General features: G+C 40.8%; 1 protein-coding gene across 1 annotated transcript in view; it reads right to left on the reverse strand.

Moving 5' to 3' along the window:
- Nucleotides 1-5353: 5353 nt before the first annotated feature.
- LOC130912073 (prospero homeobox protein 1-like) overlaps nucleotides 5354-23494 on the reverse strand; it is a 35031-nt gene continuing 16890 nt past the window's right edge. The window contains exons 6-7 of the mRNA XM_057829874.1: nucleotides 22077-22271; nucleotides 5354-9135 (exon numbers count right to left, since the gene is read on the reverse strand). Of these exons, the coding sequence (XP_057685857.1) occupies nucleotides 8950-9135; nucleotides 22077-22271 (381 nt within the window). The 3' untranslated portion in view covers nucleotides 5354-8949. The remainder of the gene's footprint in view (nucleotides 9136-22076; nucleotides 22272-23494) is intronic.

A 23494-nucleotide genomic window follows, 5' to 3' on the forward strand; every position in this document is an offset into this window, starting at 1 on the left:
ACGGCCAGGGGCCGTCACAGTCACTTTTTTCTTTCTTTTAGTCTTGGCATTATTGTCTCTATAGATTTAGCAGCGAAACTCAAAGTGAGCTCACGTTTGTGGAGATTTTGGTCTCACGATGCAGCTACTTCGATGGTCTGTCAGAGTATTGTCTTTGGCCTGAAGGCAGTCCATGGTACAAAAAAGCCTGGGAACCACTACACGTGAGAAATGAGCTGAATTCCTGGTTCAAATATTGCAACTTGGGAATATATATTTCTGCCTGGGTAATATTTTTCTCAAGTAGGCAGTTGCACTTTTTTATTGCTATGTTTCAACACCATATTGAATCGTTTTGCTTAAAAATTGAACCCACTTGTCAAAAAGATGAAACTAACTTGATGTTCACTGGATCATACTGTGGACTGTGATTATGCGTTTATGGAGGATAAAGGGGGTGAAGCCAGAGCTTAATAATGGTAGATGAACAATATTTTTTTTCTTTTTTTTTTTTTTTTGTGTGTGTGTGTGTGTGTGTGTGTGTGTGTGTGTGTGCCTTGGTGTGGTCTCTTTATGGTATTGTTTTGATGGTGTGAATTATTAGTTTGAAAATCAATCAAAATATTGTGGGAAAAAAAAAATTGAACCCACTCGTAATTGAATCATTTTGTCTGAAGATACCGATAAATTGCAGCCCCTGTACTCTGCTGGCACCCCTGCATTTCTGTCAGATAATGCTCAATTTCTCCCAGAAAATGATTGCAATTACAAATGCTTTGGTAGGAATATCTTCATTCATTTACTTGCAATTGTAACTGGTGTGTCCGCGACGCACCGACCGCATTCCGATCCCACCTCGCTCAGGTCAAGACTCAAACCCGCGCCGCACGACGCGTCCACTCGGCAGGCGGAAACCCTAACCACTAGGCCATAAGCTTGAGCTGATGGCCTGGCCGCTAGCGCACCCACATGAAGGCATCGGAGGGAAGGTTTTCCACGCACCGCCACACACACGCAGACCTGCGTGTAACCGTTACACTCACCCCCTGAAAACCTTCACTGCCAATTCGGGTCACGGCACCAATGTAACCAGTGTGTCAGCGCTGCACCGACCGCGTTCCGATCCCACCTCGCTCACTCGAACCCGCGCCCCGCGACGCGTCCATTCGGCAGGCGGAAACCCTATCCATTAGGCCATAAGCACACACCCGCATGAAGGCATCGGAGAGAAGGTTTTCCACGCACCGCTACACACAAACGGACCTGTGTGTACCCGCTACACAATGAAAAAACACAAAAGAGATTGGGAATTGTGTGTGTGTATCACATTGACCATGGAGTCAAGAAAGAAGACCAAAGAACTGTCTGAGGACTTGAGAAGCAAAATTTTTAGAAAGCATGGGCAATCTTAAGGCTACAAGTCCATCTCCAAAGACCTGAATGTTCCTGTGTCTACCTTGCGCAGTGTCATCAATAAGTGTAAACCCTATGGCACTGTGGCTAACCTCCCTAGGTGTGGGCGGAAAGGAAAATTGACGAGAGATTTCAACGAAAGATTGTGCGGATGGTGGATAAAGAACCTCGACTAACATCCAAACATGTTCAAGCTGTTCTGCAGTCCGAGGGTACAACAGTGTCAACCCGTAGTATTTGTCGGTGTCTGAATGAAAAGGGACTCTATGGTAGGATACCCGAAGACCCCATTTCTGACATGAAAAAGCCAGGCTGGAGTTTGCCAAAACTTACCTGAGAAAGACAAAAATGTTTTGGAAGAACGTTCTCTGGTCAGATGGGACAAAAGTAGAGCTTTTTGGGAAAAGGCATCAACATAGAGTTTACAGGGAAAAAAAACAGGCCTTCAAAGAAAAGAACACGGTCCCCACTAGGGGTGTGACAAAATATCGAAATGGTGATATATCGTGATACTTTGTCTCCCAAAAGGTTATCGATATGCTCCTGCCAAGAATCGAGATATCATTTAAAAAAGGTGTCAATGTCTAAAATAAAAATAAAAATGAACGAACAAGTTGCTTCCAAAATCTTCCATCATAATAGTGTCTCAGTTAATTCTAAGGCATTGATGGTGTTTGACGCCCAATCCATTTAGACTGGGAACGTTCGTTCATTCGAAACCAGAGCATTCACTGTCATTCTGTCCGATTTTCAGAGCATTAAAAGGCCACTTGCTGTTCATTTTAAGGCATATACAGGTCATTTTCTGTTGAGTTTGAGTCACTGCCTATTCATTTAGGTGATTCCCAGGTCACTTACTGTTCTGTAACTCAAAATAAACAGGAGGAGACCCATAAAATACCCCAAAATCAACAGGAAGTAACTGAAAATCAACAGGAAAATGACCTTAAATGAGGCAAAATTACCTCTTTGCTTGGCATTGGTTGCCACTACCGGCCATAGACGTTCAATCCATTTGAAGTGGGAGGGATGGCCAGTTCAAATGGATTGGACGTCTACAAGTGATAAACTCATTCCAATTCACAGCAGAAGCTTGTTTTTTCTGTTTATTAGTTGTTTGTAGAATATCCTAGAATGATTTCCTGACCAATGTATCGATAATCGTTGTATCGCCATATTGTCAGACCATCAAATCGTGAGGTACCAAGAGGTTCCCACTCCCAGTCCCCACAGTCAAACACGGCGGAGGTTCCCTGATGTTTTGGGGTTGCTTTGCTCCCTCTGGCACTGGACTGCTTGACCGTGTGCATGGTATTATGAAGTCTGAAGACTACCAACAAATTTTAATGCATAATGTAGGGCCCAGTGTGAGAAAGCTTGTCTCCATCAGAGTTAATTGGTCTTCCAGCAGGACAATGACCCAAAACACACTTCAAAAAGCACTAGAAAATGGTTTGAGAGAAAGCACTGGAGATTTTAAAGTGGCCAGCAATGAGTCCAGATCTGAATCCCATAGAAGACCTGTGGAGAGATCTGAAAATGGCAGTTTGGAGATGGCACCCTTCAAATCTCATAGACCTGGAGCAGTTGGCCAAAGAAGAATGGTCTAAAATTCCAGCAGAGTATTGTAAGAAACTCACTGATGCATACCGGAACTGGTTGTTCGCAGTTATTTTTTTTAAAGGATGTGATACTGCCTACTTCCAATACATTTGTCTGGCCCATTTTTGGAGTTTTGCGTAAAATTATAATGATTTAATTTTTTTAATTTTTATTTTTTTTAATTTTATTTTGTATTTTTCCATTGCAAGCAAAATAAGATAAGATATTTCTACCGTTTGTTATTGCAATCATTTTCTAGGAGAAATTAAACATTATCTGACAGAATTGCAGGAGTGCCACCACTTTTGGCCAGCAGTGTATCTAATTTTGTATCGAATCCGCCTCATGCCAAAAATTTCTAACCCAAGCAGAGAGAGTTTTGATTGCAAAACAAAAATTTAAAAAGGAAAACATTACGTTGTTTTGCAAATCTTTTGATTGTCGACATTATACTGAGTAGTTGACTAATCTTGGCAAACCTACTTTATGCATTCGGTAATATCGGGATAAAAATGCAATACATTTGTTTAACATTGAAACCAACTATATTTAAAAACATTTTTGTTTACGGATGAGGTAATCTACATCATAATGTGCCAGTATCATTTAGGTTTTGACTACATACTATTTCGTCTACTGCTATATGACCAATTTCATGTGGAAATAGCCCTCTATGTCATGGACATATTCTGGTCACAGCTTTTCTAAAGGGAGTTAATTTCCCCCCATCATCATCTTAACTTTTTTTGGGGTCTTTTGGAGACATTTCTCTTTTTTACTCACACAGTTTTGCCTTCAATGTGATGGAAGGAAGACAGAAGGAAGGATGGTTTGGGGTGGTCATTAATAGAAAAGGTTGCGTTAGGGGGTGCTGCTGAGTGTTTTTGGTGGAGTAAACAGCTGTCAGAAACAACAAGTGATGCACCTGGGTGTCATCTTTGAGGATTGAAGCAAATAAACCTGCAGTGCTGGCTGATTGCAGTATGTTCAACAAGCCAGCAGTCCACTTTGCATCTTTTATCTTTTGGACTTTCACTTCTTTAATTTCCCATTCTGTTTTGTATGTTGGTAAGTTTGTCTTTCTTCTTTTTATTTATCTCAACCCTATATGAACGTACCCAAAATGCATCACACAATGTCAGTTCTTTCGCATGCGTGCGTGTCATGCATACGCACGTGTATGTGTGATTGACAATGAAATAATCAGCAGGCCAACACAAACACAGCTGTTTTATTGTTGCCATGCTCAGATGTGCTTTAACAGGCAGACTGTGTTTGTGCGTGCGTGTGTACGCGTGAGAGAGAGATCATACAGAACAGAAAGTGCCCCCACCCACCTCTCGTTCAGTCTTTCCCAGTCTTTGGCGCATGCAACAGCCCCTCATCTCGCTCCTTCTGCTCATTTTATATACTGTACAAGTGCTTCTGCAGTCACCGAAGGATACTTATCTTACAAAGTAGAGGTCGACCTACCCGTGGACCTATGTTAACGCCAAACAATTAGCTGTACAGTGCAATAAATCATAGCTTTGAATAGTCATACATATCCACACCAAAATTGATCTTTTCCTTGACCTTAACTTTGTGGAAATGGTTGGAATGAGTTAATTTTGCCTACACTTATAAATTAGATCCTCTGACGAAGGTGGAAGTGTTCACTGAAACATGTCAGGATTTAAATCACCTTCTATTGTCTGGGATAAAAGAATTTTGACTAATTTGTGGGTTTCTTGGTTTTTGCGCTCATTCACACCCTTGGCAGTTAATGCTGATACTTTCTCTTTTAGGTGTTAGCTGGTTTCACGCCTGTTTCCTTTCTTCATGAAAAAATCTACTGCAATGTTTTGCCATATATACAGTACATTTCAGGATTGGGTGAAACCTCATATTGATTGGAGAAGCATTGAGAAAATCTAACCAAACTTTGGACTGATAATACCATTTCCACAACAGTAATGCTCCATATCATTCGTTTTTTCTTCATCTTCACTTAATTGCTTTTTCTTGTGTTTTTCTTAGGGCTGTCAAAATTATCGCGTTAACAGGCGGCAATTAATTTATCACGTTAAAATATTTGACGCAATTAACGCACATGCCCCGCTCAAACAGATTAAAATGACACCAGACTCACCGCTGTTCCAGCTATTGAGTCTGGCCACCATTCAGCGGATACAATTTCCAGGGCGGAGCAAGCCACAGCAAACAGACAGCAGAGTGGACCAATCAGCGACGGGCAGACGTGACGTTAGTTAAACGACGAGGGCAGGACGAGGGACTTGCGCGCGGAAGTAAACATACGAGGAGAGCGGAGTTTATTCAACATGGCCAACGCGAGACAGACTGTTGTCAATGACTCGTGTCGATGTGTTTTTGGTAATTTAAAACTGATTTTACCGTGGATTGGAACATGTTCTCGGCTCTCCTGTTCACCATCTGTGTTGTTGTGGAGACGACTTCCGACGCGCAAGAGTGACATTGCTCGCTAAGAACACGTCACGCAATTAAACGAATCTGATTTGTCGATTGATTTTGTACCTGCTCGAGAGGCCGTTAATGGGCTGGCTCCCAGACTTTTCTCTCAGTGTTTGAAAAATACAGGGAGAACAGTCTGGTCGTGCCAGGCAATAAAATGACAGCACAGTGTCATGTCCACTTGTTACTTGTGTTTTTTGGTATTTTTTCGCCCTCTGCTGGCGCTTGGGTGCGACTGATTTTATGGGTTTCAGCACCATGACCATTGTGTAATTATTGACATCAACAATGACGAGCTACTAGTTTATTTTTTGATTGAAAATTTTACAAATTTTATTAAAACGAAAACATTAAGAGGGGTTTTAATTTTAAAAAATTATAACTTGTACTAACATTTATCTTTTAAGAAATACAAGTCTTTCTATCCATGAATCGCTTTAACAGAATGTTAATGTTAATGCCATCTTGTTGATTTATTGTTATAATAAATAAATACAGTACTTATGTACAGTATTGTTGAGTTAATTATCGAGGGTTGATTGAATATTTGCTTGTGCTCATATATATCTAATACATATTTCTTCTTATTGATATAACCAGTAAATGATTATTGCTTGCTATAATAGGTTATAGTGTAATGGTTAAAGTGTTATAAAGTGTTAAAGAGGGTCGGGGTGACAACTGCCTTGCTTCATGGCCGCAACATTGCGTAACTAGACCTTCTGGGACATCTTCAGCATCTTACGTCTAGACTTTCGAGGACATCTTCCATTCGAGGACATCTTCAATGGCTGCAGCGTTGCATAACTGAAGTGTCTGGGTCATTCTGACCACTTTATCTAAATGCCCTTGCTTACACACGTGTATTTAGTTAGTTCCGCCTACATGCTCACACATAGCCAATCAAAATCACATGGGTGTCTCCAGCTTGCTTTCCCCCTCCCTTTATGGCGGCACCTTTCTGTGTTAGGACACGCCCCTAATAAAAGAAAGAGCAAGGAGTTTAGTTTTAGATCAATTTTGGTGACTAAACAGCGTAATCTAGCATTTCACTGTCTAGTCCCTCCTTGCTCTCCTTGGCCAAAAAAACTGAGTGTCTTCTCTCCTTATTTTTGGGTAATTTTACAAATGTCTACCTAAGGATCTTTTTTTGAACTTGACAAGTATGTTGAATATATATATCAGTCTTGTGTCTTATCTTTCCATTCCAGGAATAATTTACAGAAAAATATGGCATATTTTATTGATGGTTTGAATTGCGATTAATTACAATTAATTAATTTTTAAGCTGTGATTAACTCGATGAAAAGTTTTAATCGTGTGACAGCCCTAGTTTTTCTGCAATCCTCACACTTCTGTAAAAACTATTTTTTCCATTTTATGGGACAGAAACTTTCTTCAATTCTATGTAAGTGGTAGGGTCTTTAAAAAACAGGCTGCATTGAAACTAACACTGAGAGTAATGCTTTTATAGTTACAGTACGCACCCATTATTATATTATTATGCAGTATTTTACTTTTCGGAATGCAGACAACTTCACAAATGATCCTTAGGTTCAATATTGCTTTAAAGTCATGGGTTTTAAAATGAATATTGACAACTGAAAATAGAAAGCCTTAGGTTCGATATTGCTTTGAAGTTAAAGGTATATAAAATAAATATTGACAACTGAAAATAGTGATACGATATTAACAACTGAAATGTGCCTCGAGTTTTGTGTTAGTATCAGGTTTGGCAGATGTGTGCACTCCATTGTGTGTCCCTTTAGTGGAAGTTGTTGACGTACACTGGATTGCTGGCAATTGAGCCCATGCCGGTGATGGTGCCATGTTATGCCAGAGCACACTGGCATGTGTGGTTCGCAACCAGGGTGCGTACAGTGCTGGTAAGTGTCATTCGAGGAGATGAAAGTGCTCTAATGAAGGAGGCTTGCAGAGGTGTGGACACCGAAAACAGGGGCACATCAGCGCTGAGGATGATGGTCGTGTATCAAGGGCAGATGGGCCGCGTGTGTACTCACGAGTGCGTCTGTGTGTGTGCATGCCCCTGCGTCTTTGTACTGGCTAATCTAGGCGTCAGCAGCTTTTTGAGGCTTTTGTGCTGACAATAATCACACAGCACTCCTCTTTTCAATTCATCAGCAACAACAAGGAGGGATCACATGTCCTGATGGAGAATACAGCCAGAGAGGACGGTGCAGTTAAAGTGGCCATCATGTTGCCTGGTTACTGCCTGGTTTGATGGTGAATGCCATAAAATACAACGTACTCCACTTTTCTTTGTCAATAATTTATTTTCATGTTGTAGTGTGATGAATGACTAAACCAGAGGTCAAATCTGTAGCAAGCTTTAATTAGAATAATAGGCCTCAGAATATTATTAACAGCAGTAATCAGCATTAAATAAAACAATGGGAGTCGTCAAGAGTTTCTGTGCAGCAGTGCATTTTTTATGCTGCTGAACGTATCACCTCATGTCAGCTTCTTTAACCTCATGAATGTGCAGAGAAAATAGAGGAATTGAACAACTGTTTTTTTCTTCTTAATTTGTCTGCAGACATGTGAGACACGAGTGCTTTTAAAGACGCTCAAATTGTTATTCATCACTGAAAGCAGTCAACACTCCACCAGGGAAGAGGATGTAATTGTGAAAATCCAGAACCAGCAGAAATAGGAATGATTGTTGAGGCAAAGGATTATTGGTTGTGGCCAGTAAAACACTTAAATACAGCAAGTCCACTTTTCACTTAAATAAAGATGCCGTTAGGTCTTTTGATTGATGTATCATCGAAAATAAAATAAGTGCAAACTCATTTTTCTTTAATGCTCCTGCTGGAAAAACAAACAAATCCCTTTAACAAATTAAGCTGCAAACACACCAAAAAACACAGCAGGCTTATTAATGTCCAACTCATTGAATCTCGGCAATGCCTGAATGCAACGTAAGCTTGACATGTCATACTTTCAGAGCAAAAACCTCCATGTCTTGCCACACTGAATGAGACAAACAGAATGTAAACATAGAAGGGAAATGAACAGTTTGATGGGAATGCTATGGAATTTTACTAATCAAGAAATGTGTGTTGGCGTGCATGTGAGATTGTGTAAGCTCATACAAAGGAGAACAGCAAAAATACAGGAACATCACGTTTTTTTTTCCTTAGAAACGCCCATCACACTTAAAAACATCCACAATAAAAAGAGCTTTGTATATATTATATTTTTCCATTTCTCGTTGGTTCCAGTCTCTGTCAGCAAAAGGATGAAGAGCATGCAGGAACGGCTGAGGAAGAGGAACATCTTCAAATGAAACTCTTGTATTTCTTGTGACCGTCCAGAAGAATGTTGTCTTTGTCCATAACAAACTTCATTGCATCTCAGGATCCTTCCCGAGCATCACTGAACAGCTCCTTCGGACATATTGTTCAATTTCATGTTTGTCGCGGTGGTCCAGAGTAGCCCATTGGGCTTCCTGCCTCCTTGTCAGTCATGGAGCAGTTCCTGGAGGCAGTTTGGGGACTTAAAAGTATCTGGGACTTCGCTGTCCAGCTTACAGATCACCTTGTAGATCGCCTTCTTCCATGAAGGGTCAGCATCTTTGCCGGCCACGATGGCATTGAAGAACTCACGAAGAGTCACCTGGGCCACCTCGAGAAATCGATCAGGCACCTGAAAAACATTTGCAGATCTCAAAACATTCTTTCGCATATATACACCTTGTATGCTAAGTGGCAGGTATGCAGGGTTCCAATTGTCCTTTCCATGTTAGGCACATGTGTGTGTTTCCTAACAAGCAGAACAGGCATTTATTTAGTCCCCTACGGCTCTCCCGGGGGCAAGAACATATATAAAGACACTGAACAACCTGACAAGCTTGCTCTCCATCTTTTCGCCACCTTTAGGTCTCTCACTTTTTGCATGCCCATGTACGAACACACACAAACACATGCTGACTCCTACAGACAAGGTGCATGCTCCTAGACGCTCCAGCAAAGTGTATAACCCCATGTCACACGAGGCAGGACACGTCAAGGTTAGATGCCATCAGAACGGATGGATCACCCTAACCACTTACACATAAGCGCACTAAATGATTCCCCAGACCCTTGTACACTACACATACTCTCTCTCTCTTTTTAGCAGGCCCCGGGAGTATACAGTTGTTTCAATGAGACACTCTGTCACTGCAGTCAATGTGTATAATAAGCATCTTGGGTTAGGAAGCAAAGAGAAGAAAGATACTTACTGCTTCAATTGGGTGTGTTAATATGGATGATAAAGTTGCTTAAAGTGTGTGAAAACACCTGGGGAAATGCTAATATTCCATCATTTATCCATAAACGCATGCCTTTTGGATTCATATCACGCCACTTCGTGTAATTACACACATCGCAACACCAAGAAAATGATAGAAATTTGGAATGATTGTCAAGCTAAAACGACCGGCGCCCGAGATCCCGGAAATCTAGCATATTGTGTGCGAGACGTCACAACAATGAAACAACCGGCTCAGTGCTTAGTATTGAATGGCGGCTATAATGGCGGACAATTTTATTTCTAGTTGCAGCGACGAATCCGACGTAACGAACGTTCTTCTAATGGTGACAAGGAGAGTTATGAACCTTTCTTTGGTGTTTTGTGTTATCATTTTGAGCCCAAACGAAAGCCAATGTAGCCTCATGAAACGATCATTGAGGGGAGCATTCACACTGATGAAACACCGGCAACAGATCGTGTGGGAAACACCGAATGGTTTGTTTTGCATTTCTTTTTGCGAAGCTGATACACCGTGACCGCAAAATAAAATAATGTATAGAACAATTATCATTTATTGTGCTATCATAGGTTTTCGATCTGCCAACAGACACAAATATAAATGAGATTAGAGGATTTGTTGTATATATTTTACGGGCGATAATTTATACATGTGTCCAGTCCTATATCCAATGCGTGATATGTTTTTTATTATAAAAGAGTACTCACTCTGGCCATTTCGAGCTTGGCTGCCACCTCCTTTGCTCAGCCTGGAGTGGTGGGGTGGTCTCATCAGTGCCAGTCATCGTCCTCTTTCTTGATATCTCGGGACATTTCGGTGACTGCGCGTGTATGGTGGGCACCGCATCTGCTTTCAGCAGCAATTTCTTAGCAGAACCTGATTTCATTTGTCCATAGTTCGAATAGCTTTCAGGTGTTAAATGCGCACCACACAAAACCGTGCCGGAGACTTGGTCTGCAAAATTAGCCCTCTTTGCACAGACAAACTTAACTCATTGTCTGCGTAGTCCAGCTCTTTTTCTTGCGTTTCCGAACTCATGGGTACTACATTGCGACAAATGGCTATTTGTACACCACATAGCATGACAGGTTTGAACCATTTTAGCGATTTTTTGATAAAACACGAACGCGACACGAACTCTCTCGTCGATAAACAACGATGGCACCTGCCTCGACCTGTTGTTTCTTTGCTGTGACGTCAAAGCCCCATTCGGCTGTTTCCGGAATACTTTCGGAAATGTTCGTAATTTTCGATCCATTTTCGATAATTGCTCATGAATGTGACTTATTTTTTTTGTCAACTTTATTAATATTTGTTATCTTGCCACATAACGGTTCTATTGATATCTCACACCCCCTTAGTATTATCATTCTCTTTAATGCTAGACATGGGACGCTATCAGATTATGACAGTATAATAACCTTGAGCAAAAATATCATCGAATTGCGATTGCCGCTATAAAATGTATGATTTTTTTGTATATGGCAGAAAACATAGACAAGACTGAAAAAGAAGTTTCTGCTCTTGCACTTCTCTTTAAAAGAAACTGCAGTATTTTAAGCCAAAACAACTGTTATGTTTGATAGAACAATATGTGTATATGCTGCCATAGCAGATTCATGGCGCATTAAGCCCCCGAACTATTTTTATTTTGCCCGTTTTACCCTGAAAACCCCCGTTTACAGACGTCGCGCAACCGCTTTTGTTTCAACCTATCCATAAAAAGAAGGTAAGTAATTATATTCATTACTCAAAATGTCTGTCATTTTTAGCTTAAAATCATTACTTGATGTATAATTAGTTTTAAAAAATGACTTTCAAAAATTATTAACTCGCATATTTTAAACTTTTAAAGAAATTACGTCACAACGAAAAATTTGGCGTCTGTAAAAAAGTCACGGATATCTACCTCATAACTATCGCTTAATTGTATCTTTTTTGTTTCTGTCGCATTTCCCCCAGTATGTTAGATGATAAATGATTGATCCAAACAGAGAAAAATTGAAAAATAATGTTTAAAAGGGTAAATATATTAAAAAGAACATCTCAACCACTCCTTGTTGTCTGCGATTTCTGCATCACGGCCCTTGTTATATCACCATGTTTCACCCTTAAAATCCCCCCAAAATCTGGCTGTGGCCATTCCTAGCTGTGTCTTGACACCCGGTGATACACGCTACATAGAGTTTTTGGATAGAAACAAGGTAGGTACGCGATAATATCTCGTTAAAATCGTGGCGTCTTTAATTCTGATCTCGGCGCTCTCGCCTTGAGTTAGGGTTTTGCTGTCCAAAATTTTTCTTTTTTTTAAATACCCTCCTGTTCAAAATTTTTCTTCCCCCAGAACATTGATATTTTAAGCTTTCCAATGATGCATCACACATGCATATAGGACAATTTTGAAATTTGGCCAAATTGGGGGTCTCAGAGCAGAACTTCAACTCATCTGAGTGTTTTCCGCCATATATATTTGGGTAAGTGGGAAACCGTTTTTTTTTTTCTTCATTTAAAAAAATACTTATTAACACAATAAAAATAGTTGGGAAAAGTATGCTAATGAATAAACAAAAATCTAATATGTGGGGGCAGGGTCCTTCTTTTATAGAAGTATTAAAGTATCTTTAATATAGAGCAGCATGTAACCTTTTTTTCCCCCCCCCCCAAAAAAATTTTAGTCTGTGATAGATTTTTGGTATGGCAAAATTCTGCGTTTTTTTTTTTTTTTTAAACTGTGACCGTTAAAAACCATGGTAAACCTTCGCACTGGTAAACGGCACATATACTTCATGTACTGATGGATTCACTTTTAATTTCATCACATATGGTGTTTTCCTGCAAGGACTGTACTGGCTGAGGTATGTGGCCTCTGACATGTTGTCTCCAGACCATCCAAGATACACTTTGCTCTTGGTCATTATTTTCCTATCACAGTGTGCATGTGCCAAAACACAAGCATCTGCTTCCTTTTTCCTCTTCTTCACTATCACTTCTATCAGCCCTTACTTTGTCACAATCCCCATGGCATTGTAAACTCTCATGGTTAAAGATTTTTTTTTTTAGCACTGTCACATTCTTCAGCAATACTGTTTATTCTACTAAAGCTGACATTTTATATTAATTATGACACAGTGAAATCCATAGCCATTCCAGGAGTTTACTGCAGATGATAGCCAAATTACTTCACCAGTGTGTCAAAAGGCAAGTAATTACAATATCTATTGTGGTGTCAAGCTTTGAAATAACTTCCCCCTCCACATGCGATAAGCAACATTTCTGAAATACGATCTGAAAATATTTGAAACGATTTTCTTTTCGCATCATGACATGTACAGTGGGGCAAATAAGTATTTAGTCAACCACCAATTGTGCCAGCTCTCCTACTTGAAAAGATTAGAGAGGCCTGTGATTGTCAACATGGGTAAACCTCAACCATGAGAGACAGAATGTGAAAATAAAAACAGAAAATCATATTGTTTGATTTTTAAAGAATTTTTTTCCAAATTAGAGTGGAAAATAAGTATTTGGTCACCAACAAACAAGCAAGATTTTTGGCTGTTAAAGAGGTCTAACTTCTTCTAACGAGGTCTAACGAGGCACCTGTTTTAACTCATTATCGCTGTAAAAGACACCTGTCCACAATCTCAGTCAGCCACTCTCCAAACTTCACGATGGCCAAGACCAAAGAGCTGTCAAAGGACATCCGAGACAAAATTGTAAACCTGCACCAGGCTGGGAAGACTAATCTGCAATAGGTAAAATATATAAGACCACTGATGATCTCCCTCGATCTGGGGCTCCATGCAAGATCTCCCCCCCGTGGCATCAAAATGATAACAAGAAGAGTGAGCAAAAATCCCAGAACCACACGGGGGGACCTAGTGAATGACCTACAGAGAGCTGGGACAACAGAAACAAAGGCTACTATCAGTAACACAATGCGCCGCCAGGGACTCAAATCCTGCACTGCCAGACATGTCCCCCTGCTGAAGCCAGTACACGTCCAGGCCCGTCTGCAGTTCGCTAGAGAGCATTTGGATGATCCAGAAGAGGACTGGGAGAATGTGTTATGGTCAGATGAAACCAAAATAGAACTTATAGATAGAACAGGTTCTCGTGTTTGGAGGAGAAAGAATACTGAATTGCATCCGAAGAACACTATACCCACTGTGAAGCACGGAGGTGGAAACATCATGCTTTGGGGCTATTTTTCTGCAAAGGGACCAGGACGACTGATCTGTGTAAAGGAAAGAATGAATGGGGACATGTATCGAGAGATTTTGAATGAAAATCTCCTTCCATCAGCAAGGGCATTGAAGATGAGACATGGCTGGGTCTTTCAGCATGACAATGATCCCAAACACACAGCCAGGGCAACAAATGAGTGGCTTCGTAAGAGGCATTTCAAGGTCCTGGAGTGGCCTAGCAAGTCTCCAGATCTCAACCCCATAGAAAATCTGTGGAGGGAGTTGAAAGTCTGTGTTGCCCAACGACAGCCCCAAAACATCACTGCTCTAGAGGAGATCTGCATGGATTAATGGGCCAAAATACCAGCAACAGTGTGTGAAAAGCTTGTGAAGAGTTACAGAAAATGTTTGGCCTCCGTTATTGCCAACAAAGGGTACAGAACAAAGTATTGAGATTAACTTTTGGTATTGACCAAATACTTATTTTCCACCATGATTTGCAAATAAATTCTTTAAAAATCAAACAATGTGATTTTCTGTTGTTTTTTTTTCTCCACATTCTGTCTCTCATGGTTGAAGTTTACCGATGTTGACAATTACAGGCCTCCCTAATATTTTCAAGTGGGAGAACTTACACAATTAGTGGTTGACTAAGTACTTACTTGCCCCACTGTAAATCCTTGGGCTCTGTATGAAGAATTTGTGCCCCACTGCGGATAACTATTCAGTAACTTCAAGGATTCTACTGTTGAATTACTACAGTATGTTATCATTGTCAAGGAAGTATGGCCGGTGGTGAATGACACTGCCACACAAGTGCGGACCCCACTTTGTCAATCACATACATAATCACTTTCGTTGTGCTAAATTGCCTGTTGTGGTCATTGTGTGTATTTACAGCAGTGGTACATTTTAATGGTTAATAATGTGTCTGAGCATCACCAAGGACAGTGGTTAAGTTTCTCATCGTCGTAGGTCTAAATACTGAGATTGCTTATGTGTGTCACTGAAGAGGACAATGGGGGGGGTCATCTGACCGAGAGCCTACAGACCACACGTATCACATGACAGAGGCTCAAGGCCACGTCTTTGTTAGCCGGCCCATTGTCAAAGCTGAAGAGACAGCTGCGGAGGAGAATCACTGCGTACATCCACCCAATACGCACACACACACCACAGGAAGCCCGCACACCAACACATAAACCGTCCCCTCGTGACTCCTCATGGCTCAGTGACAAAGACGATGCCTTCTTCTTCTTCGTCCCAACTGGAAGACACTTGCACATGCGCTCACATGCACGCATGCATTCTCCAAGCACATCGCTATATTTATAGTGACAGAAACTGGCAGGTGGCTTTGTCTGCAGCGTTGTCTGCTCTCTGTCCACAAGCCAATTTTTTCCTATTCTCTATGAAACTTTGGTCAATTAGCATTTTCCATCAATGAGCAACTGCAGATTTTGTAACAATAGTTGCTTTAAGTGAGTGGAGTTAATAACGATACAGACGACCTGTTAATGCTGTGCACCAGTATTTGTTTAGAGCAGCGAGTATTGGAAGAATGTTAGAATGAGCTACTGTGATTGGAGCAGGGCCTCTTGACATGGGAGAGAATAGGAAGCAGGATGAGTGAATGGATAAATAAGACGAAAGGAAAGATGAAAGAGTAAACAGAGAAAGGCATGAGAAGTTGAGCCTTTTATGTGGCACAGTGCTTATGAAATCAGATAGTCCTGAAACGTGAGGCAACCACCACACCACTACGAAGATGTGTATGTGTCTCATTTGAAGTCAAAGGACAGAATATTTAAGTTGCTACACCTAGCCTTCAGCAGGGTCTCTTCGGATCTATCACAAATTAATATCCATCTATGCATGATTGTGGGTGTGCGCATTCTGCCACGAATAAAATTACTTACAATGATGGCGCACTGCAAGCAACACGTCACTTCCGCTCATTATTATTCATGATGTTAGCTACTTTTGCTAAGGGAGGACACGCCGCCGTTTGTCCACAATAGGAAATGAATGGAAATCGTGTACGAAGGAGATGTTTACAAAGCTAAACCTACCAATTCTCTCCGAAAATGATGTCCCTGGTGCCAAATTCACTTGCAAAGATGTGGAAGTACATAAAAACGTTGTTAAAAAGATGGCTTGAGTGTCGAGGGCTGAAAAAGACGAAAACAACAAGCCGACCTTAGCAGAGCCCTAACTTTTTTATCGACACCTTTTTCTTACGCGCCTGACAATTACATTCTCCTGTTTCAACAAGCTATCCTTTACCACAAGCCCTGTCTTTCCTATATATTATATCCTCTGGTTGTCCTACGTCTCTAACCGTTCTTGGGGGTAACTTATATTTTGTGTAGCGATCGCAAATGCCACTCAGTGACAGCCAAGAAACACTTTTAATTTTTTCATTCATAACAAATCTTAATTCTATAATTTATTTACACTTCCCTCTTACCAAAGTTTTTTTTTTTTTACAACAGAAAAGGTAACAGTGGCAGTCGGATACCATTTTAATTCCTTTCAGGTTATTCATTGTCAGACAGAAGCAGCACGGCACAACGTCACGCAAAAAAAATAAGTTAAAAATATTAAAATGGCATACCTCTTTGTCCTCTGAAAGACCATGCCAACCCAACAAAATATTTACTGCATATGAAATGTGAATGGATACACCGAGCTGGCGTTGAAAGGCCGCGCAAGTTGATTTATTCTTCACATTTTTTTCTCTGTTTTTTTTTTTTTTTTTTTTTTCGGGAAACATATGAAGAACGCATCCTTCATATGTCGTAATGTCTAGAGTCGTTTCTAAAAGTTCCAAAAAAGCAATGTATGATCGGCATGTTCGTTTTTGAAAGATTACTGGAGAAAAGTAGCAGAATTAACATTGTTTCTATGCCAGGGCGGGTCTATAATGTCCAACTTCGGCTTTACTTCCACTTTACGATGCGACGTCACGGTCTAGAAATAGCATGCGTGCGGTACGCCATTGTAGAAATCCATCACAAATATGTAAACACAAGTGTACATGTATACAGTATTTTTTACTATAAAGTTCAGTTTATCATGTTGCTGTATTGTAATGCAAATTGCTACCTCTTAAATCGCGTAAATTTGCTCATTGGGCAAATCCTTGCACAACTTTTATACTCACAGAAGCCTCGTGCAAGTTAAGGATGTCATGCCCAGTGCTGCTGGCAGACTTATCGGAGACTCGTCAGTCTGTTTCCAAAAGAAAGTAAAAAAAAAAAAACAAAAAACAAAAAGGAAACATTTCCCTTCCTCTTGGCAGTGACTAGAAGCTGACACCTTCCCCCGAGTGTCCTGGCAAAGAAAATCCCTCTGTCTCTTGTTTTTTTGAAGATGAGACTATTCCCCATTACCTTTCCCTTTCTCCCTCCACCCCCTCCTTCATGCCTCCCTCATTAGCCGACGGCCGAGCTGTAATTAGGACAAAATACTTCCAGAGAAGGGGTGGTGGGCGACGGTTAGGGGGGTTGGCCGGTGGGGGAGATTGTGTACGGAGGAGAGTGAGGTGTACAAGAAAGAAGAGTTTTTTAAAAAATATGGCTGGAGAGAAGACAAGGTAATTAATGGCGAAGCGATAATCATGCCAAGACACGTTAAGATTTTCTGTATAATGAAAAATAGCATGTTAAATGCTGACTGCGCATGAATGATGTTAAAAGTTATTATTGATCTCTGTAATGTTAAGTGGATGCCCATGTAGTTCTGGGTGTATATGAGGAGGGAACTGCTAAAGATGAACGAGGTTGATAACCGGTGAGGAGGACAGAGTCAGAAGGACAATAGGGGGAGGGGGCGGAGGGCTGACAAGGGACAAATCAAGGTGGAACCGTGATGCTAAATTTGGCTAAAAGGAGAAGACTCCTGTGCGCGACGGAGACTTGCTGAATCGGCCGCGGTTCCGGTTTCACGCCTCCAAGCTTGACAAAGAGAAAGAGTCCCTGGCCAGTAATGTTCCCTCAGGGCAGACAAAGGAAGGAGGCAGGTGAAGGTGGATGCAGCGAGGAAAGGCGTCACACTAAGCAGAGAAATTTGGGGCACATCCTCATCAGCACCTTCTTTGGGGTCTTTGTAGAACTTGACAGTTGCAACTTAATTTCAATGAAGGTCTGACAGCTGAACTCACTGGTTTGTAAAAGAGGCTCTTCAAAATAGACCCTTAAGTACCTGAGCCAAGATAATCCATCAACTAAAAATAAGAAAACAAACTCTGACATAAACGCATACCATGTGTGACTGAAGTCACCTGACTCCAGTTATGCAAAATACAGTCAAGTCTTGCCTCCTCGAGTTTCTTCTCACTCAGTTAAAAAGAAAATGTATGTGCGTTTTTCCTTCTAATGGACGTCTAAATGCTGCTGATGTTGTGTCAGAGTTTAAAGGCCCTCGGGTCCCCTTAGACTAATATTGGGAGGAGTGAGCGGTAGAATGTGACTTCTGCAAATCGCTTTGACAAGGACACCCATGCCTTGAGCGGCGTCCTCTTTCGCCTCGTCGAACGCCCACAAACACACGCACGCACACGCTCATACTGCAACGTCCGCACCTCAGCAGAAAAGCAGGAGGTGACTGTTGCGCTCTAACAGTTGACTTGGAGGGCATTTGCAAAAGCCAATTTGAGTAAAAACAATTGACCCAAACTGCTTTCAGAAATTGAGGAATTGGGGGTCATTCAAAATTGGGTTTGCTGCTCCTCCCCAATTCTTCAGTGTTTAGTTGCACTGGCACTGGAAGTGTTGTTAACTTGCCTGAGTTCCACAAAGGATGGGCTCAGTTTGTTTAACAGTAGATAGAGTATACACTGGGGCAAATAAGTATTTCGTCAACCACCAATTGTGCAAGTTCTCCTACTTGAAAAGATTAGAGAGGCCTGTAATTGTCAACATGGGTAAACCTCAACCATGAGAGACAGAATGTGGAAAAACCCCCAGAAAATCACATTGTTTGATTTTTCAAGAATTTATTTCAGAATTAGAGTGGAAATTAAGTATTTGGTCACCTACAAACAAGCAAGATTTCTGGCTGTCAAAGAGGTCTAACTTCTTCTAACGAGGTCTAATGAGGCTCCACTCGTTACCTGTAATAATGGCACCTGTTTTAACTCATTATCAATATAAAAGACACCTGTCCACAAACTCAGTCAGTCACACTCCAAACTTCACTATGGCCAAGACCAAAGAGTTGTCGAAGGACACCAGAGACCAAATTGTAGACCTGCACCAGGCTGGGCAGACTGAATCTGCAATAGGTAAAACGTTTGGTGTAAAGAATTCAACTGTGGGAGCAATTATTAGAAAATGGAAGACATACGATCTCACCCCATGGCGTCAAAATGATAACAAGAACGGTGAGCAAAAATCCCAGAACCACACGGGGGGACCAAGTGAATGACCTACAGAGAGCTGGGACCAGAGTAACAACGGCTACTATCAGTAACACAAAGCGCCACCAGGGACTCAAATCCTGCACTGCCAGACATGTCCCCCTGCTGAAGCCAGTACACGCCCAGGCCCGTCTGCAGTTCGCTAGAGAGCATTTGGATGATCCAGAAGAGGACTGCGAGAATGTGTTATGGTCAGATGAAACCAAAATAGAACTTTTTGGTGGAAACACAGGTTCTCGTGTTTGGAGGAGAAAGAATACTGAATTGCATCCAAAGAACATCATACCCACTGTGAAGCATGGGGGTGGAAACATCATGCTTTGGGGCTGTTTTTCTGCAAAGGGACCAGGACGACTGATCTGTGTAAAGGAAAGAATGAATGGGGCCATGTATCGAGAGATTTTGAGTGAAAATATCCTTCCATCAGCAAGGGCATTGAAGATGAGACGTGGCTGGGTCTTTCAGCATGACAATGATCCCAAACACACAGCCAGGGCAACAAAGGAGTGGCTTCGTAAGAAGCATTTCAAGGTCCTGGAGTGGCCTAGCCAGTCTGCAGGTCTCAACCCCATAGAAAACCTGTGGAGGGAGTTGAAAGTCCGTGTTCCCCAACGACAGCCCCAAAACATCACTGCTCTAGAGGAGATCTGCATGGAGGAATGGGCCAAAATACCAACAACAGTGTGTGAAAAGCTGTGAAGAGTTACAGAAAACGTTTGGCCTCCATTATTGCCAACAAAGGGTACATAACAAAGAATTGAGATGAACTTTTGGTATTGACCAAATACTTATTTTCCACCATGATTTGCAAATAAATTCTTTAAACTCAAACAATGTGATTTTCTGTTTTTTTTCCACATTCTGTCTCTCATGGTTGAGGTTTACCCATGTTGACAATTACAGGCCTCTCTAATATTTTCAAGTGGGAGAACTTGCACAATTAGTGGTTGAGTAAATGCTTATTTACCCCACTGTATATACCCGGAGTCCGATTCAAGGGCAACTAAAATGTCCATAAATCTCACCTGGAAAGTCGATACTCTCTTTGCATGTACACGCACACAGTTTGAATGGTTGCTTCTCTCTGGATGAGATTTTAGGTCGCTAGTCCCTGTGACTGAACATGAAATGACTCGGGACTAAGACTGGAGAGTTGAGGAACACACCAGCTACTTCAAACATCTTTGAGCGACTGTGCTAAAATCATAGGATATTGAGGGCCCAGGGTATTAATTAATTGCATTTTGGGGGAAAATGTTTCATCTTGATTTTTACACTCCAGCAAGCTTGGATATTTAATTTTATGAAAGTAAGAATCCTTAAAAGTTAAAAAAATTTTGGCCAACATACTGATAGAGTTCCATGACAATGCATTACTGACTTCTAATTGTAGAAAGAAACTAAAGTATTCATACAGTGATATCTTGACGTAAGGGCGTAGGTTTGGTCTTAATATTGGTAGGGATGAAATAACAGGATAAAATAAATATAAAATATATATATATTATAATAAAATTATATAAATTATATAATTATATTATATAATAAAATATTATTATATATATTATAATAATATATACTATAATAATATTATAATAATATAATTATATTAATCATATAAATATATATATTATATAATATTATAAAATAAATAACTGCATGTACACTTTTTTCTGGGGACGGGACATTAATAAGACCAAACATATTTGGTAAATGGGGGTCAGGGCTACATTTCTCACCAATATGAACCAAATTAATCAATAGGCTAAATGATCAATGCAAAATAAATCTGTATTGACCTATTCTAATTTTCTTTCAAATAATGTTTTGAACAATATTCTTGAATTAAGAACCGACCAATAAATTTTTCTTTTAAGATTAAATATACAAACTTTTTGCTTAAAATAAGTTTGTTAAGCTTATTTTCAGATAGCTGTTTTGCTTATTTCAAGAAATCTCAGTGGATAAAATCGACTTGAAGCACTGTAGCAGTAGCAAAATTAGTGGCGTGTTCCCCACCTCCACAACATTGACGTCTTTTTACATTACTTATAGTGACTGCTGCTGGCAGAAAAAAACTAATATCCCTAGTCTTTGAAGGGGATGGGGGGGCGGCATGTTGTATTTCTGTTGGGCTGTGACTGCGTGTATGTGTGTTTGTGTGTGTGTGTGTGTGTGTGGGGGGGGGGGGGGTTTCATTTCATCGGCCAATCAAACGCGTTTGAGGGGAAACAAATGGACTGGCACATTCAGCGAGTGAAAAGTGGTCAGTGTAAGCCTGAACAATTAATAATAATTAATATATAGAGATAATTAATAATAGTAGGATCAATTCTATCCTTACAACATATAGGAAGACAATCTAAATGACTTATATATAACTGGAGTCATTATATAATGCAAATAAGGTTGCTTAAAAGTTGGTGTGGATAATTTGAGCATCCTGAAAAGTTGCTAGTGTTATGTCCCTACCGTCCCAATGCAAACCTACGCCCTTGCCTTGACGTATACAATTTTCAAAGCCTCCGTGACCAATTTCACTCATATCCCTTTCCATTGAAGTGACCTGAAATGCCTCCCAAAAACGTGTTAAAAGAAAATGTGAAAAAAAAAAATTAAAGTACTAAATCTGAGGCGTACCTGAGGCTAACTTGCCAATAAAATTTTGGTTTGTAATGAAGCATAAACAATAACATATATAGTAATGGTAGTGACTTCCTACACTTACCTCAAAGTCATTAGCTTTGTTGTAGTGCATGTTGAGCGCCCGGAAGAGTTCGGCATCGCGGCCCACAGCCAGTTCCTCGACGGCAGTCACGCCCTCATTGATGGCCTGCCGGGCGTACTTCTCCATCTGGATGTAGTAGAACTCACGGAAATTGCTGAACCACTTGATCAGCTGGGAGGTGATGCAGCGGTTGAACTGCAAACGTGTAGAAGATAGGTCAGAAAGGTCCAAGAAAAGTCATCCAATTCTCAGAGGGAGTATAAGCGACATCCTGACAAGGTCAAGTAATTGGTTGACATACGGTGTGAAAAATACACACATATACGGTGTATAACAAAACACGGAAACACATTGGCGGCCCAGAGAAAGTATGCGTTAGGTGTTTATTTTTGTGTGTCTGTGTAGGTGTGGCGAGGCAGAAACAAACACTTTGTTATGGAGATTCAGCTCTGTATTTTTACTAGACATCTTTCTGCAGTGAGGGCATACGGGGGGCTGGTTGGGTTGGATGGGTAGTGAACAAGTATGCAGTAGCTTCGTAGCACATGTGTATTCATCAAAACTAGGCTGCAAAAATTAACAGATGAATAAATAAATATGAACGAACATCATCTTGGTGAGCCACGACACCTGTGAAATCAAAAGTACAGTGGTACCTTGACATACGAACACCTCGACATACGATCCTTTCGATATCGAACGTAAAATTTGAGTCGTCGTTTGTCTCGACATATGACGACATGCTAAAAATATGACGATTTTTGGCAGGGTAAGACAGCAGCACGGCGGATTATTTTTTTGTGAGAAAAATCAATATGGGTCCAAAGAAGGTAACTGCAGGTGTTGAAAAAAAGGAAAAGGGTGAGGCTTAACATTGAAATTAACCCTTGAGAGTCGAAGGACGCGCCGGCGCGTCCTCAGCGCACGTCGTCTTTGAAGCGCCCTCACGTTTTAATTATGTCACCCACATGCCGTTGGTTGGTCTCGTTTTAAAGTGCGGAAGTTGCGGTTTACTCTCGTTATTATTTGAAGTCAATCGACCAACTAGAACGTGAGATATTGTCATTTAAGTTTTATAGTTTTATTGTCCTCTCGAAAAAACATTAAAACGCTGCATGGATTATTTGTTTATGTCTATATTTCCATCATTTCTAGTCCTTTTTCAAAACGGAAGCTCCATGAAAAAAACACAAATCAAACGAACCCTTTCGAAGTCACAGTGGAAGCACAAAATGCGTTTTTTTTTTTTTTTTTATAAATATAACTGCGGTGCGAGGTTCAACCGAACGAGAGGGAGGAGGAGTGTTCTGAAGCAGCGAGGTGGCGAGCGACAGCCAGTTGGATACTGCTGGATCGAGCAGCGACTTTGTGTGACTTTGACAATGAACGGAAAACTAAATTTAGCGCAAGCAATTGTG

The sequence above is a fragment of the Corythoichthys intestinalis genome, chromosome 2 (genome assembly GCF_030265065.1).
Source record: "Corythoichthys intestinalis isolate RoL2023-P3 chromosome 2, ASM3026506v1, whole genome shotgun sequence".
NCBI classification, from domain to species: Eukaryota; Metazoa; Chordata; class Actinopteri; order Syngnathiformes; family Syngnathidae; genus Corythoichthys; species Corythoichthys intestinalis.